This window comes from Lissotriton vulgaris, chromosome 1_1 (assembly GCF_964263255.1).
Source record: "Lissotriton vulgaris chromosome 1_1, aLisVul1.2, whole genome shotgun sequence".
NCBI lineage: Eukaryota > Metazoa > Chordata > Amphibia > Caudata > Salamandridae > Lissotriton > Lissotriton vulgaris.
This window is the reverse complement of record NC_141685.1, coordinates 538,323,767-538,339,866: the sequence shown is the minus strand read 5'-3', so window position 1 is coordinate 538,339,866 and position 16,100 is coordinate 538,323,767. Positions and strand designations below refer to the sequence as shown.

General features: G+C 44.6%; 1 protein-coding gene across 1 annotated transcript in view; it reads left to right on the top strand.

Moving 5' to 3' along the window:
• The window catches only part of DR1 (down-regulator of transcription 1), a 69,638-nt gene extending 59,788 nt beyond the window's left edge, over positions 1-9,850 (top strand). Inside the window, exon 3 of the mRNA XM_086953917.1 lies at positions 6,985-9,850. Within this exon, the coding sequence (XP_086810043.1) occupies positions 6,985-7,128 (144 nt within the window). The 3' untranslated portion in view covers positions 7,129-9,850. The remainder of the gene's footprint in view (positions 1-6,984) is intronic.
• Positions 9,851-16,100: the final 6,250 nt, after the last annotated feature.

The following is a 16,100-nucleotide window of genomic DNA, read 5'->3' as shown; positions in this document are numbered from 1 at the left end:
GGACTCAGGGGTCCCCTCGGTTCTGATCTCTGGTTGAGGAAAAAGGGGTAGCGGGACAGTCTTAGTTGCCAATGAGTTAAATAGCTCTCAATCCTCGAGCTCGGTGTGTTTGCTGATCGGGCCGTGGAGGAGCCAAGCCGGTCCCGAGATGGACGAAGGATGATCGACGGGCCGTGGAGAAGCCAAGCAGGTCCCGGGATGGATGACGGATGGTCGACGGGCCGTGGAGAAGCCAAGCAGGTCCCGATGCAGATGACGGTTACAACGGTCCGCGGCCTCGCCAGCAGATCCGGACGACGATGAAGGATGAAGGTTACGACGGCTGTGGCAGCGCCAACAGGCAGGACGATGGTGCACAGGACAGAGCTACGGCAGCGCCAGTAGTCCGTCCAGGGTGAGTTCCTCTTTACGTCTCTCGACTCCAAGATACAACTGCCTTCCTGCTCTGGAGCTGCCCCAGTTATAGGGCTGGCGGGCTTTGATGTCCGGACCCTCGCACTTGGAGGTCGGGAGGTCCGGGATGAGGGAGTCCAGACACCCAGCGGGGGGGTGGAGCCAGCGCCCGGGGAGGCGATGGGCGAGCGGCACTGGCCGGGGGAGAGCCATCGACACCTCTTTCTCCCATTGACCTGCCAAGTAGCTCGCTCACCTCCTGGGTGGAGGGTGGTGCCGGAATGTCTGAGGCCGGGCTAGGCCCAGGGTTGAGGTCGATCGGGGGCCAGGCGGCCTCGTGATGAAGTGTCCAAGATGGCGGCCCAGGCTGAGCGCATGGGTCGGCAGTGGATCGGGCCCATGAGGTGATCATGTTCGAGGGCAGGTGTCCCTGAGGGGACGTAGGACGTACAATGGTGGTGTGTGGTGCTTGTATGACTGGGCTCGGGCCTGGTCGAGCCGGGGGAGAGCGGCCCGTCATGTGGCCTGTCCAACACAGCATAGCAACTACTCCCAAGCTTTTTTCTTGGTACACATGCTTTTTAGGTCTCCGCGTTAACCGCGCGAAGCGCGGTCTCGCCAGAGACCTATTGTGAGCGACTCTGCTTCCCAGGAGAGGGGATAGGAGCTGGCCGCGCGCTGGGGAATGGAGCGGGCCACGCGAACGTGCTCGCTGTGGCCAGCTCCTGTCTCCTCTCCTGGGAAGCAGAGGCACACAGCCACACCTCCCCCTGCTAACGCATGCGCACACTCACGAGCACACCCCCTCCCACACATACACACACACGCGTGCACACAGACACGAGTGCACCGAGCCCCCCTTCCGCCGTCACACACACACACACACGTGCACCGAGACACACCCCCCCCCCCCCCCCCCCCCCCCCCCCCCCGCTCCCCAGCCCTTTTTAACTTACTGGGCGAATCTTGGGGGACTCCGCTCTCAGCACGCGGCAGGGGCAGGCACCGGGCATGTGCCTCGTGCACCCTCCGCAGAGTTGACGCTGCGGCTATTGCCAGCTCCTTTCCCGGGGCTCCCTCTTGGTCAAGGGAGCCCCGCAACACTTGCGCAACCTCCTGATAGCGGCCCCGGGGCTCTCCACTGCTCACATGAGCCCGTTCCGTGAGACGCATTTACTCCGCCTGCCTCCTCTTCCGGTCCGGACGCAGCCCCTCCCCAGTCACAGGCGGCCTTGCCTGACTTCCGGTGCGGCCGCAGCGGGATTCCGGGGGCATTTCCTGCCACACAAACATTGTTTTTGTTAGACTCACTAATTCCAGTGGCCGAATAATTCCTCTTGTTTGCCTTTGGGGTCCATCCTCAGTTGGGAGTAATCTGCAGTGAACTGCGTACTGAAAAGGTGCAAACGCAAGTATTTCCCCTTGACAATAGGTATCACTAACTTGAAGCACCCAAGGGGAAAGCTGAAAGCAGTAGGATCCTATGAAGGGCTGGGCAGCTTGAGGAGAATAAAATGGAGTTTCAAAGCTAAAAATTGGATTAAAGTATGGAAGAGGCAATTTGTGATGCCTAGTAGCTCTGAGTCAGATATAATAGCTTGGCAGCAATTTCAGAACCACTTATCAAATAGCCCTGTGCCATTTTAGGGTACCCTCCCGAAGGTATGCAACGGTCGAACATCAAACAATAGTACACTAAATCTCATTGTTAGAAGAATGTCATAATAAATAAAGAGATGGGCTACTACACAAAAGTACAGATGATGCCACTGCTTCAGAAGTTAGATCACTTTGGAAAGCCTACATTAAATGCCACATGGGAGGTAAGAAAGAACCAGGAAGATAAAGACTGAATAGAATTGTTGACCACCTGCTGTTGGATCAACAATGTCCCCTGGAATCTCCTTTTTCTGAACTATCGCCTTAAACTGAAAAATAAAAACCTCCCTCCATTATTACATCTGGGAAGAAATTAACCCTTGCCTTGCCCATTGAAAAAGTCCTGGTGCATTTATGATAGTTCTGCCTTAACACCTTTAAAGGAACACCTTTAAAGGCTCGCAGGATATAAGAATGGACAAAATAAAATGAATAAGAAATAAGCAGGGTGAGGAATCGGCCTGGGCTTTTTTTTGCGTGTAATGCACAGGAAACATTCCTCAGTGTAGTGGGGTTGGCGCATTTGCATACGTTTGGATAACTTTTGTAGTCACACAGGCTAGTTAAAAACAAACATTGGCACAATCAATTGTCATGGTCTTTGGAAAGAGAAAATATTCTCCCTAGCTTTATGACACTCCCATCTCACTACCAAATGGGCTTCTATACTCCCTCCTCCCCATCCAGGAAGTAGTGACAGGCGTTGTTTCATTGCCAACCACCTCTAACCTCACCTCACAGCTAACCATTCACAAACAATGTTTATATACCAATTGCAACTAAAAAAAAATTCATGCAAAGCATTGTCATTTACAATGCCAGTAACTCAAACTTTAATGCTGGAGACCTATTGCATTGTAAATGCTTGTTTATTCTGCTTTCACCTTCATTTGCTTTTCCTATGTGTATGGTTGTCAAATCTGCATCTAAGTACATTCCATCACTAGTATCTTTTAATTCTCTTTACCCTAATGCTTTCAAGAACGACATTGTTTTTCCATTTTGCATCTCTGTACCCCACCCTTTCTTTTTACGCCTACTTGAGCATGTCATGGCTGACCTCTTACTTTCCCCATCTGTTCACCTGTTCATGATTGTTTCCAAATATATAGTGTCTCTGGCCACTCTTTTCTTGTTAGAACTACTGCTCAATTTCATGTCTTGCGCTTTAGCTGTGCTCTTGCCCCCTCTACTTTGTATGCAACTCGTCTTTCTCAATTTCTATTTAGTTTCCGGCCACTATTGAGAAGGCCTTTTTGCATCACTGTAGTAGTTCTCCTCTGGTACTGTTTTATAACACCTTCATGAAGTGCTGTGATGCTCCAGGGCCTTGTAAGCGCTATATAAAAGCGTCCAATGGTTTTGATGGAAGTATTTTTGTTGGTAATATTTATGTTGAATACTACTATTTTATTAGACTATTTCTCAAGTTCGGTCTTTAGAAAGATCCTACTTGAACTTTGTTTATTCATTTCATGGTGCTTTATACATTACAAGTTCTATCCGATGGAAAGGTTTCAAGTTGATTTTCCAAAACTCCCTTGGAGAAGGACTACACTGTACAATAATTCATTTTCGGGTATCAGTTGTGAGCTCTGTAATCAGTATCAAAACAAACAAGCATTTACAATGCAATGGTTTCGCCTTTGGAAAAGTTAGAGCTATTGGCATTGTAAATGACAATTTGTATTTATGTGTTGGTTTTGAAAACAGATAACTAAATGGCATTGTCATTTACATTGCCATTAGCTTAATCTCTTGCAAATGTGAGACCTATTGTACCCTACGGACGAGCTCAGCAGACAGAAATTACTACCACACACCCAGAGCGACACACACTCGGAGAAGTGTGGCTCAACGGTTAGAGCGGCAGACCCTGATGCAGAGGGGTAGCCCGGGACCAGGGTTCAATTCCCCGCCTCGGTGGGTCATGGGCTCAAAATTCCACGGACCTGATAATTCTCGCCTCGATGCCTATTCCAATCATGGAGTCCCACTCTGCAACTCTGGGCAATAGCTTGCTTAATCTCCACAACGGCCCCCACAACGCTAAGGATGCCTGGCCTCCACCTTGGGGGTGCCCAGGAGTGGACGCCTCACAGGGAAAGCCAGGATGGGTTCCACAGCGGTATTCGTACAAGCACCTTGAGACCCTTGCGGGTGAGTAGTGCTCTATACAAGTATCAATTTACACACACTCACTCACTCACTCTGGGCAATACAAGCACCTACGCTCAACAAGAGCTTTATCGAAGGGCTGGTTGGTGGTTGACCGTTTTGCATGAAGCACAAGAAATGTGCTTTATGGCTCACAGGCACTCATAAATGTCCTCTGAAGGGTAGACAGGCGCAAAGTTTCCTGGGAAGTAATGGAAGAGGAAAGGAAGAGAGGAAATGGCAGGATGAAGATTGAAGCGAGGGAAGGATGAAAAGAGGAGATGTGAATAGAGAAAAAATGAGGGTGAACACAGTGGTATAAACTTGGTGGCCAGATTTTGAGAAGCAAAAACTGGGACGCTAATACCAATACCATATTCAGAACAACAGCTGCACTGTGTCCAAGGTAAAATCGCATGTATTGTCATTACTCTGCCATAAATATTTACTTGTATGCATGTTCAATAAACACATGAGCACAAACACAATCATAACCGTATAAATGTATTCCCATCAATATAAATAAAGTGGTAGTACCATATCATATACTACATCCTTTAATCACGTTACCGGTTTGCTTTTTCGGATCCTATCAGGCGGCGTTAGGACAGAAGGGCGCAAAGTTTTCAGAAGCTCTGAGCCTGGTTCGTTTACTGCCGCCGCATCAAAATACACGAGAAAGAAACAATCCATGAATTCACAGTAGCAGGGCTGCTGCTAAACAGCAACAAAACGGAAGCGCAAGCTACAAGTTTTGGTGTTACAACCTGTTGCAGCGGGTGTTGTGGGGCGAGGTGCTGACCGATGCCACGGTATTTTACTTTGGAATTATTGTGCATTACACAGCGGTGTTGATTCTTCTCCAGGCGGCTTTGTTCTAGATTGGTAACAAAGGGTGAGCAGTTAAGAAGATATGCGGCACGAACTTTCCTGTGAAATAATGGCCATGAGAGGGAATCAGGAATAAGAAAGAGGGAGAGATGCGTGTCATTAAGTGTGAAAGAGGGCCAGTGAAAGAGAGGGCGGGGAAAAATTAGCAGAACATAACGAGTGAGACTTGGGAGAGGCCAGGAAAGACCGGAAGAGAAGGCTAAAACGAAAACGACCCTTATCATTAAAGGGGGAGAAAAGACACACTGCAAGAGCAGGACAAAAGTGAAAGGGTGCAAAGAAATTAAGAGAGAGGGTAGTGATAAAGCACACGAGAAAAGGGAAACGGAGCAGGGACAGGGACGAAAAGGAAAAAGAATCTAAAGCCGCGGGGTCAGGGGCGTGGAGCCCGGACTCAGCACACACGGCCATCGGAGCAACCCCCGCCGGAGCGCACCGGGACCGGCCGGCAGCAACCCCAGGTAGGCAGCCTGGCACCTCTGTCTCTGAAATAGGTAGGAGTCCGAAACAGCAACAGGTCGCCTCTCTGACCTATCCTTGGAGCAATCATCTTTGCAAGGCTTTAATTCGTCATTAATGATGCCATATGGGGCTGCAGTATAATCAGTGACTCTAAGGCAGGCCTGTAAACCAACATCTACAAAGCAAATGATAGCAGGCAGCCTCTTGAAAGAGATCTCTTCCTTACAACAGTCTGCGGGAATGGAACAAAGCGCCGAACTGGGTTAGCCTAAGAGTAGATAAAACTTTTCATATCAAAGCAATTAGTGCGCGTCCTTTTATATCAGTCCCCAGTGACCTTCTAACCACCTGGCATTATGTATGTTAATGGGTTTCTGGGTCTGCCACAAGCTCTGCTTCTGGGTATAAATATCCAGGCCCCTGTCCTCAATTTATACCACAGCAGCTGGTATCCTTGGCTACTCCAGACATCGGCCCCTGGAAATGGCATACAAGTTTGAGGTTCAGGGCGCAACGGCACAACAGCAAGATTCCGGCATAAACAGATCACAACCAAGCATGCGCCTAAAAGTTAGTGCTTAGACACACAGGCATGGTAGCACTAGAATACATTGTCAGAATATCAACTGACATGAATATCGTCTCCTAGAAACCGTTTACTAAAATATCACAGGGACAGCGGATGGGGGGGGGCGGGCACACGGACAGCGGGAGGGGGGGCGGGGTAACGGGCTCACGGACAGCGGGAGGGGGGGTGGGTGAACGGGCTCACGGACAGCGGGAGGGGGGCGGGTGAACGGGCTCATGGACAGCGGGAGGGGGGCGCGGGTTAACGGGCACACGGAGAGCGGAAGGGGGGGTCGGGCACATGGACAGCGAGAGGGGGTCAGGAAACAGCCAGCGTGACAGGGACAAGGCGAACAATGAACACAAACATCGGTGTAAAAATAAAAAAAGTACACGTCTACAGTGGCCACGTCTTCATGATGTTGCGGAGAGGGAAAGAATCAGCGGAATGCCCACCAATCGGCTCGGGAAATGACGGACAGTTCTCTCTTCCAATGGCTAGCCTCCATTTATGGAGCTAGCCAATGGAAGAGAGGCGGAACGAAGGCCACACTGTTCTAACATAAGATTTCGCCTGTGCGAAAGGCTGCGCAGTACGCAGCTTTCGACAGGCGAAACCTAAAAAGTCCTGTTTATTACAAGGTGACAAACTTAAAATAATAAATTGTTTGGGGGGGAGGAGGAGGTCCTTCCTGCTGGACGAATATAATGATTTGTGGTACTATGCGATCCACAAGCTTGTATATTTGCCTTTGGTGATTACAGTGTTCTGTGGTGGAAGTGCCTGTATTCGACATGCCTTCATTGTGGGAAATTACATTCGTCTTTAGTTATAATTTTGTTTTGATTATCCAGGCAAGACAGCAACAAGCAGAACTGGCGCAACAAGAGTGGCTACAAATGCAGCAAGCAGCCCAACAAGCCCAACTCGCAGCCGCCTCTGCCAGCGCATCGAATCAAGCAGGATCTTCTCAGGATGAGGACGATGAAGATATGTGAAATTCCACCATTGGATTTCTTTAAACTCCTGCAACTTTTTTTTTCTTGCAAAAAGGAAATCATGAATGCTTATGTCATTTTTTTATGCATCTTGGTGGAGTGGCCATTGGTATTCTAGGGATGTCAACTGTTAAGTCTCAGCTGTCGTGCTGTTCATGCTAAACTCTCCTTTTGAACTAATGCAAATTGAAGGGTTAGGATCCTTTCAGGGAAAGCATTTTTAATGGTCTTTATGGAAATTTTAGATAGCAGTGAGTCATTTGTTTGATTATAAAAAAACAGTGTTACACCACATTCAATATACACGTTTATAAAATATAGTAAGATTTATACAGGAGCTCTACACACGTTCACACATCTCTTCCCTTTTAACTAAACTATAAAATCTTACATCGGGAACTTTTTTAATTATTTCATTTTTGTGGGTTGGGATCTGGGTGGGATAAGGAAACTGGTCCTTGTCATCTGATCAATGAAGTTTGTTATTGAAGGCTAGCTCGACTTCTTAGTTTTCTAAACGCCCATTTTTTTTAAATGTAATAAATGTACATCTATAAGTATACATATAACATGCGGCAATAAATATTCCATTACTACATTTGTGAAAATAAATGAGCCGTTCACCAGATTATCAAGAGGTATGTTAAATAAGAGTTGTAGAAATTTCATTCTTCTTTATATTGGAGTGACAGTGTTTTATTATTGTATCTATTAGTCTGGAAATAATTAGGCAGTGTCCGTTTCAATGCGAACCCATTTCGGAAGGCAGGCTCTTCTTTGAATACCTGATGGTATTATGTATGCATGCTTATGCTTACCATGCTAATGTTTTTCAAATGTATAGCTGGACCTCGGTGGAGCAGAATTGATTCCATTGGGAATTGTAAACAATTTAGCATTAAAGGTGGGAGCAAGACAGTGAGCATATATACAGTAAACACAGGGCACACTTTTTTCAGTTTTTATCACCTTAATTGGCTCTTTTTATTTTTTTTTGATTTGGCGTTTTTTCTACTTTCTATTAATTGACCTAAGCAATGGCACAACCAACCTTTTTTTTTCTTTTTGCTTAGTTAGTAGTTTGGTTTCACTGTATTATTAAAGCACTCAACATGTTTGAATGGCACCACAGGCAGTGACCTTTAAAATTGAGAAAATAGTATTTGTGTTAAAATTAAAGAAGGTAGGCAAATTAGTATTTCCGTTTGTATGGGCTCTTCGTTCACAAATCTGCTCTGCCCATTCATGCTGGTGGACCAAAACAGCATCAATTAAAACATATATGGTGATGTCCGTAGGCAGTGCCACTGCCCAGGGGACTTTTGGTAGCAGACATTGCAAGCTTGGTTATGCTAGTGTGATCTCCGTTTAATAATTGTGTACAGTAGTTATTGATTCTTGCTGTGAAACTACTCAAACGTTTAGCCACCACCTTGAGCCTGCTATCCTTGTATTCCCTTTTTTGATTAGTGCCTGTAACTGTAGCAGTGAAAAAGACCGATATTCTCATTTAAAATAGGAGTCCTGGTTGCAGTTAAAGGCATGATGAAAAGTACATGGAGAATGCCAGTGAGAATTACTTTCTTCCTCTAGACATTTCTACTTCAGCCGACTTGCCCGTGTTATAGCTCCCATCTGGTGTGTGAGTACTGTTGCCTTTAAAGCAGGCCTTCCTGCGTGATGTGGCACTGGTACCATATCGGAAATCCAGCCCGCTTATCTTGTCCCATGTATTGGGAAAGGGACTGTGGGCTCAAGGGAGTTACCTGCCTCATTGATGAAGCTTTACCATCAGTATACCATGTAGACCATGGATGCAGACACACCTGAACATAGTGTTTGAAATGCAGGTTTTTCCTGATTGGGGTTTTGAATCCAAATAAAAAAGGATCCAGCGAGGCAATGGGAGGAAATAAAATGCTACTGGGAAAGGAAGAGGAAGATCACAAGTTCTCTTTGTGCTTTGCCTGGAGTACCCTTCGACTGAAGAATCTCGCTTCTGAAGACTACTCTCATCCACTTATACTTAAATAATTGCTACCCACAAACTCATCTTCTGCTGTTTTAAAGCTACTTACAATTGACACAGAGTGGCAAATCACTTTCTGAAAATAGACCATTGCAGAATGTGACAGACCACTGGAACAAAACTTACATTAAGGCTCTGGCCGCAACAGTTAATTTGTGATGCAAGTCAGTCATTTGAATAGTAAGTAGTACGAGTTTTTAGTTTGCATGCCTTTGGTGGTTCAACATTTGATGCCGTTTTAGGAATGTTAGCGAAGAGACAACCTGCATATTGAATACATCTAATGCAGTAACGGGAGAACACTTTTCTTTTATTTGTTAAATATATACAGTGGATTCTGCATGAATTGGCCCAAACGGATCTGACATATGGAGTTTTCTGTGAAATTCTCCGCACCAAAGGTAGTAATATCAAGTACAGTGAGCCACTTTTTCATGTAGTGTTGGCTTTTCTAATTTGTATCATTCCTACCTTTACACTGTGTATTTAAAAATGGTCTATCTTTAAAGCTTAGAAAAAAGTATTGTTCCATCAACTTAGTTTTCTAATGCAGAGTTGAGACGTCTGCTGTTGTACCCAGTATGTATGGTGTAATTGTTTTGGTCAGATTCTTGTAACATATCCTTTTGGAAGTTTGTGTGCTTTTTCATATGCTGTATTCTTCAAGCAATAAAGCTCTTCTGTGTTTTATAATATCTTTGTATATTTGAAAGTTGTTCAATTAAGGATGTGCCTCTTAACCTGCCACTTTATTATAGTTAAAGTGATAAAAAGCCAGCAATATTTCACTATGTCTTCAGAATCACAGAAATACCAGTTGGTTACTAATTGCCATGCTTCCCCACACAAGGAAAAACTGTTAATTTCCACATGCATCAGTTCAGCCATTGAATACGTCTTGCATGAAGAATTGGGCACACTGTTCTTCATCCTTGTTCCTGTCAGCGGCTTCGTACAAGGCTGGACACACATTGTTGGACCCTCCCCCCATTAGGGCGGATGTGTGTCTCCCCAGTGCAGCAAAGGTGAAAAATCAAATTAATTACCATTTTATTTTCACTACTTCTAGCCCAAGCAGTTTCAGAGCGGGGCCATTGCTGCTGACTGGTAGCAGGGGAGTGATGCTCCCTCCAGCCTAAAGTGCGCATGTCACTTTGGCTGTCTGCCTTGCAACGGCTAGCCTCGCATGTGCACTTTAAACCTCTCCACCTAGCTGCCTTAGGAGAGCAGGCACAGGCCCGAGTGCCTGCTGGAGCTTCGAGGCTCCAGTCAATCGTGGTGCAACTCATCTGCAGCATGAGACCAGCCCTGGGATTGGAGATCTGGAGATCTGGATCTGGATTTGGAGATCGGAAATGGCTGAGGGTCCATGAGGTGCCATTACGCTGACTGTATTCAGGTAAAAAAAAGAAAAAACGGAGAGCGTGGGTACATACATGTTATTTTTTTTTTATCATGTTTTTGACCCACTGATGGGCACCATGAGAAACTCATTGCCTTGAGCCTCAACCCTAGAGCTCTCCGTCACGGTGCGTTTTAAATAACCAGCTCCACTGAAGACACACCAAGTGTCTGTTCAATTTTGCATCTCACAAATTAGCCTAAACCCATTTGTTGATATTCAGTATTTAGTATTCTTAGGTGTAAAATGAATGTGAATTACATATCGGCATTACAAAAAATACTATTTTAAGGACAATGGAATTGATTCACATTCCAGTCTGTAGCTTTAATATACCCAAGCATTTTGCTATCCATGTTACTGAAAATATTTTAATGTCTGGTTAGTATGGAATGCATTGTATTGCTATTGGAAATGATGTAATAATACCACGGCAAATTGATGGGATTTGAATGAGTGACTCAGGTTACACACCAGTCTAAGCAGCCGAGGTTACTAGCTGTTCTCCTTAGTGTTTGCATAATTGTTGAAAACATGTATCCTGCCTGTTTTTTGTGCAAGGAAGGGGGAGATGGTAATTTGTTTAGCAGAGGTAGTAATCCTTATCCAGGACAGTTCTTCAGTTTCAAAATTGTCTCTGTACTCATGATCATATTTTTAAAAAACGATTTACCGAATGAAACTTCATGTTGCTCTTGATCTATTACCTTCTAAAACATTTTGATTTGTTCTTAAATACCATTTATCATGATTAGAAATGTCAAAATGGTGCTCTATATTTTTTTGGGAATGAGCCACATTGCACCACAATTATTGCAAAGTTTGAACTAATTTTACTAACTTTATTGTGTCCTAGTGTCTGCAATACTGCAAGATATAGGAGGGAATCGAGGAATTTGTATTTATTCATTTTTTTAAAGTGCAGCAACCCGTGGAAGTAGTGTCCCAAACTGCAGCAGAGTTTCTCTGGTTAACCTGTGGGCCAAATGAATAGAACAAAGGGTGTTTCTCCATAATCTGATCTCAGATTAAGTGACTACAATACATGACTGTAAGGTTTCCCTCTGAACAAATAGTGCAGTAGATGGATCATTGCCCACCTCTCTGTTCTGTAAGCTGGATACACTGGGAGCGAGATAAGCATGTGCGAGGCAGGGTTGAATATTGTAATGTTCTTCATTTCTAATTGCTGATCACAGAGGGGTTTACAACATAGGCAGAGAGACCGGATCTCTGATGATTGCTGTGGGGTGTTAAGAAGAGACTCTATACTGAATAAGAAAGTGCTGGATATACTGAATAGTTCTGAATGGTGAATGGCAAATATGGGAGAGAGAGAGAGTGTTTTAACCATCTGTGCGGTCCATGATAGACTAGGGAGAGAGCTCTAATGTCCAGATTCATGCCTAAAGTCTAATATTGGAATTCTATTTCCCCCAAGACCGCCCTCGAGCCCACACCCTGCTGGTCAGTATCTGATGATTCTCTGTTCATGAACATACAAAGTATCTGAAACTTTGTCTCTTTGAAGTAGAGTACACATCTGCAGCTGACTCCATCACTGGCTAAACAGCCAACTTAAACCAGTTCACCAGCTGGCCATTGATTTCTCTGAACAAATCCAATGCTCTCAATTTTTGGGGACAATAGAGGAACAACGTTAACCCTTTGGGCACAGCTGGAATTCCCCCGCCGTGTGGGCGAATTTCACGCGTGCGCAAATCGGAACGCTCCCAGCCGTCCAACGCATGCAAGGGGTTAATGGGAAGTTAGAATAAAGCAAAATAGTAGTTTTCTGAGCCTGGAGCCCACTTCAAGGCAATAGTCACAACCTACTGAGTCAGAGGAGGGTTGCAAATATAACCAATCCCTAGCCCCTAACTCTCCGACCCCCGTCCCACCTATTTTATGAGCAAGGGCCAATGCATTATAAAGGCTGATGTTACGTCTCATGGATCTCCTAGGCATGAAACCTCGTTGACCTTTATGCACCGAGGAGCGGATGACGCCTTTTAGTCACAGCCTTTACCAGCATTTTAGTTTAGGTATTGAGGAGAGCGTTTGGTCTGTATGATGAGAATCGATCAGCACGTTTAAGTTTCAACAAGACTTTGATAATGGCTTTGCAAAAGTTCAATGGGGGGATTCTGTCCTCCAGGGACCTAGGGATCATTTTATGTAGAGTAGAACCCAGTAGAGGCACATCTTTATCTTTCGGAGTCTAAAATCCCCTAGCTCAGTTTTACAGTTTAGGTAGGGGGATATATGGGAGAAATTCACTTGTGACTACATCGCACAGGTTTCTTCATCGGATCTTTTGATGGTTTTATCAGATGCTTCATCATCTTCATCATGGGAGTTATATTTCTTACCACCTATTCTGCTTACAATGGGATAGCCCCCATATTACATGGGACCTAAAACCTATTGCCATCCTCTGTTATTGACTGAATTCCAGGTGTGTATCAGTTGTGCTTCTGAACACTAAAATTGTTTAGGACACCCACTCAGACTTCCAAGTCGACATCTTTGATTGCTTAGGACTTTCAACTAGGCCATGCTTGTACTTCAAAAACTGATGTGTGAACAGATTTGTGTGCATGTCCCGGCTGTTTAGATAACAGATTAAAATTGATGCTTAGTGTAATTAATCTACTTGTGTGGTGCTTCTCATTATCCAGGTGAATTCCCTCGAGTGTGAATTTTAGTCTTAAATTTGTGCTCTCAGATAACAATTTTTATCCAAAGTGTTCCCTTCTCTTGTCTCATCGGCAATATCTCCAAGTTCATTCCAGGAGGCCCGCTTGTCTACTGCTCCTCCCCACTCCCCCCAAATCTCAGTTAACAAAGCTAGAGAGAGGAGTGTCCTTTCAGAACCAGGGCTTAACAGATTATATCGTTTTGCAGGTAATGGAGTCGCAACAACTCTTCTTGTCTGTACAGATTCATGGCCTAAGCATCACTTATCCTCCACTTACCATCAAACACTTGAAGCCTTATTTAGAGTTTGGAAGAGGCGGGCATCTTCTTCAGAGTGATGGATCTCATGTTTGCTGTGTTAAAAGTGCCTTGGTGTCAAAACCCCTCTAAATGGGACAACTGGACACCTGGACACTCTTAAGTATAATCATGTTCAAAACATGTGTGCAGTAGATAGACCTGCTTTGTTATACTCCTGCCATCTAGTGTTGGGCCCAGATGCTTACAAGTTGTTTTTCTTCAAAGTTTTTCCAGTCTCAAGATAAGGTGACTCCCCCTTTTGGTGATAGTGCGCATGGGCATCGACTCCATTGTTAGATTGTTTTGTTTTTCTGCCATTTGGTAGAGGTGTGGTTTGTTGTGCTCAATTTCGAGACCGTTCGGAGAGATCCCTTCAGTTCGCAACCCACTATACCCTCGTCGGTATTGTTTCAGACGCGTCTTCCCATCCTCTGCGTGCTTGTTGAAAAATCACACTTTCATAGTTGGATTGATAAAACTCCAACTGCAGCCTTCGGGCCTAGCCCGTTTCTTTCACTCAAAAGACCAACATTGAGTAATCTGCTGATGGAACAGACTCCATTCCAGTTCACCTCGTCTCTTGAGCAAGGAAGAAGACTGCAACATCTGTCTCATTTCCCTCGAAGAAGACCCTCCAAAACCACTGGACTCTGATATAAAACCGTTCTTAAAAAGAAAGAGGACATCGCTACTAGCTGCCTTCACCACCACTTTCCTCAAACTCCTCCACCCTCCTTGTCTGTTCCTATTTTCCCTCCATCAGACCCACTAGGCATTACACCACAGCACTCTCTAGCTACAGATCCTGATGGGGATGACACTTGCAAACAACCACCACCAGATCCATGGGATGACTACTATATATAGATCCTCCTGTAGATACAGACCCAGATCTATACCCTGCTAAACCATCCGCTTCCGATAACACCTCATATCAGGAGGTAATTGCCAGAGCAGCCACATACGTTGGAGTTAGTTTGCACAAGGAATCTTTGGAAGAAGATTATTTGAAACCCTAGGAACCCTGCATAGGACAACACAATCATTACCTATGTTAGAAGGTATGATGAGGCATGCTGAGATCCAGCGAGGGCACGTATAATAACACCTAGGGTGGATTAAAAAAAATGTAAATTCTCACCATTTGACCCAATTTTTTTATCAAGTGCTGTCTTCCTTTAGATTCTTTAGTAAAAGAGCAAATTCACAAACTACAGGGGATGCACCACATCCGGAGATAGTCCAAGTTAATAGATGCCTTAGGTAAAAGAGTGGATGCACTAACAGCCAAACATTGGCGTATTGCCAATGCACAAGGTCTTATGGCTAGGTATGATCGAGCCCACTGGGACAAAATGGAAGACTTACTTCAATATCTCCCAGAGGAGCACAGGAAAAAAGGACAGTAATTAGTATAGGAGGAAGAACGAATATCTAATTCCTCCATTAGGTGTGTTATAGGCTGCTGATACAGCAGCCAGAGAAGTCCACACCAGTGTTCTCCTCAGAATACACGCAATGGTTAAGAATCTCTGGTTTTAAACCAGAGGTACAACATACAATACTAAATACTCCATTTGACAAGGAACATATGTTTTTTGGTCATCAAGTGGATGAATCACTTGAGAAAATGAAAAAGGACACAGAAGTGGCAAAATCTATGTAAGCAATACAGTCATGTTATAACAGAGGCTCCTTTCGTTGCTCATTTTATAGGGGAGGCTCAAAAAGTGCCTCCACTAATGCCAACACATCTACCTATAAACCAAAAAATCAATCCTTTCCCTGTAGAGGATTTTACAAAGGTGGTTACAGAAGAAACTATTTTAAGGCAGCGGTAGAGGTACACCAACACGTACCTCTCCATCTCCCAACAAGCAGTGACTTAATAACAATTTTCCCTGATCAATATACACATGTCGGGGGGAAGACTGCATCAATTTCTTCCCATTTGGCAATAAATAACATCAGACAAATTGGTGTTGGACATTATCCAACATGGTTATTGCCTGAAGCTTACCAACAATCCTCCCAGAATTCACAAACTCTCTAGAGCACCAACAACTTCCCAAACAAGAAGTACAAGCTCTTCTAACAAAAGGAGCTGTAGAACCAGTTTTCGTTTACAACACCAAGGATCAGGGGTGTACTCATTTTACTTCCTAATCCCAAAAAAGGACTGTTCGTTACGAACAATATTCGATCTTGGGCATCTAAATTCACTCATACTGTCAGAACACTTCCATATAGTCACACTTCAACAAGTGCTTCCCCTTTTACAGTAAAGCGACTTTGTCACCACTAGACTTAAAGGACGCCTACTTTCACATCCATATTCACCCAGCACATCGCAAATGCCTCAGATATGTGATAGCAAGAAAACCCTATTAATTCAAAGTTCTCCCATTCGGAGTAACTACTGCACTCGGAATATTCACCAAATGTCTAGCAGTAGTAGTGGCAGCAGCAGCTCATCTAAGGAGACAACAAATTCATGTCTAACATATATCTACATGACTGCTCATCAAAGCCAACACACAT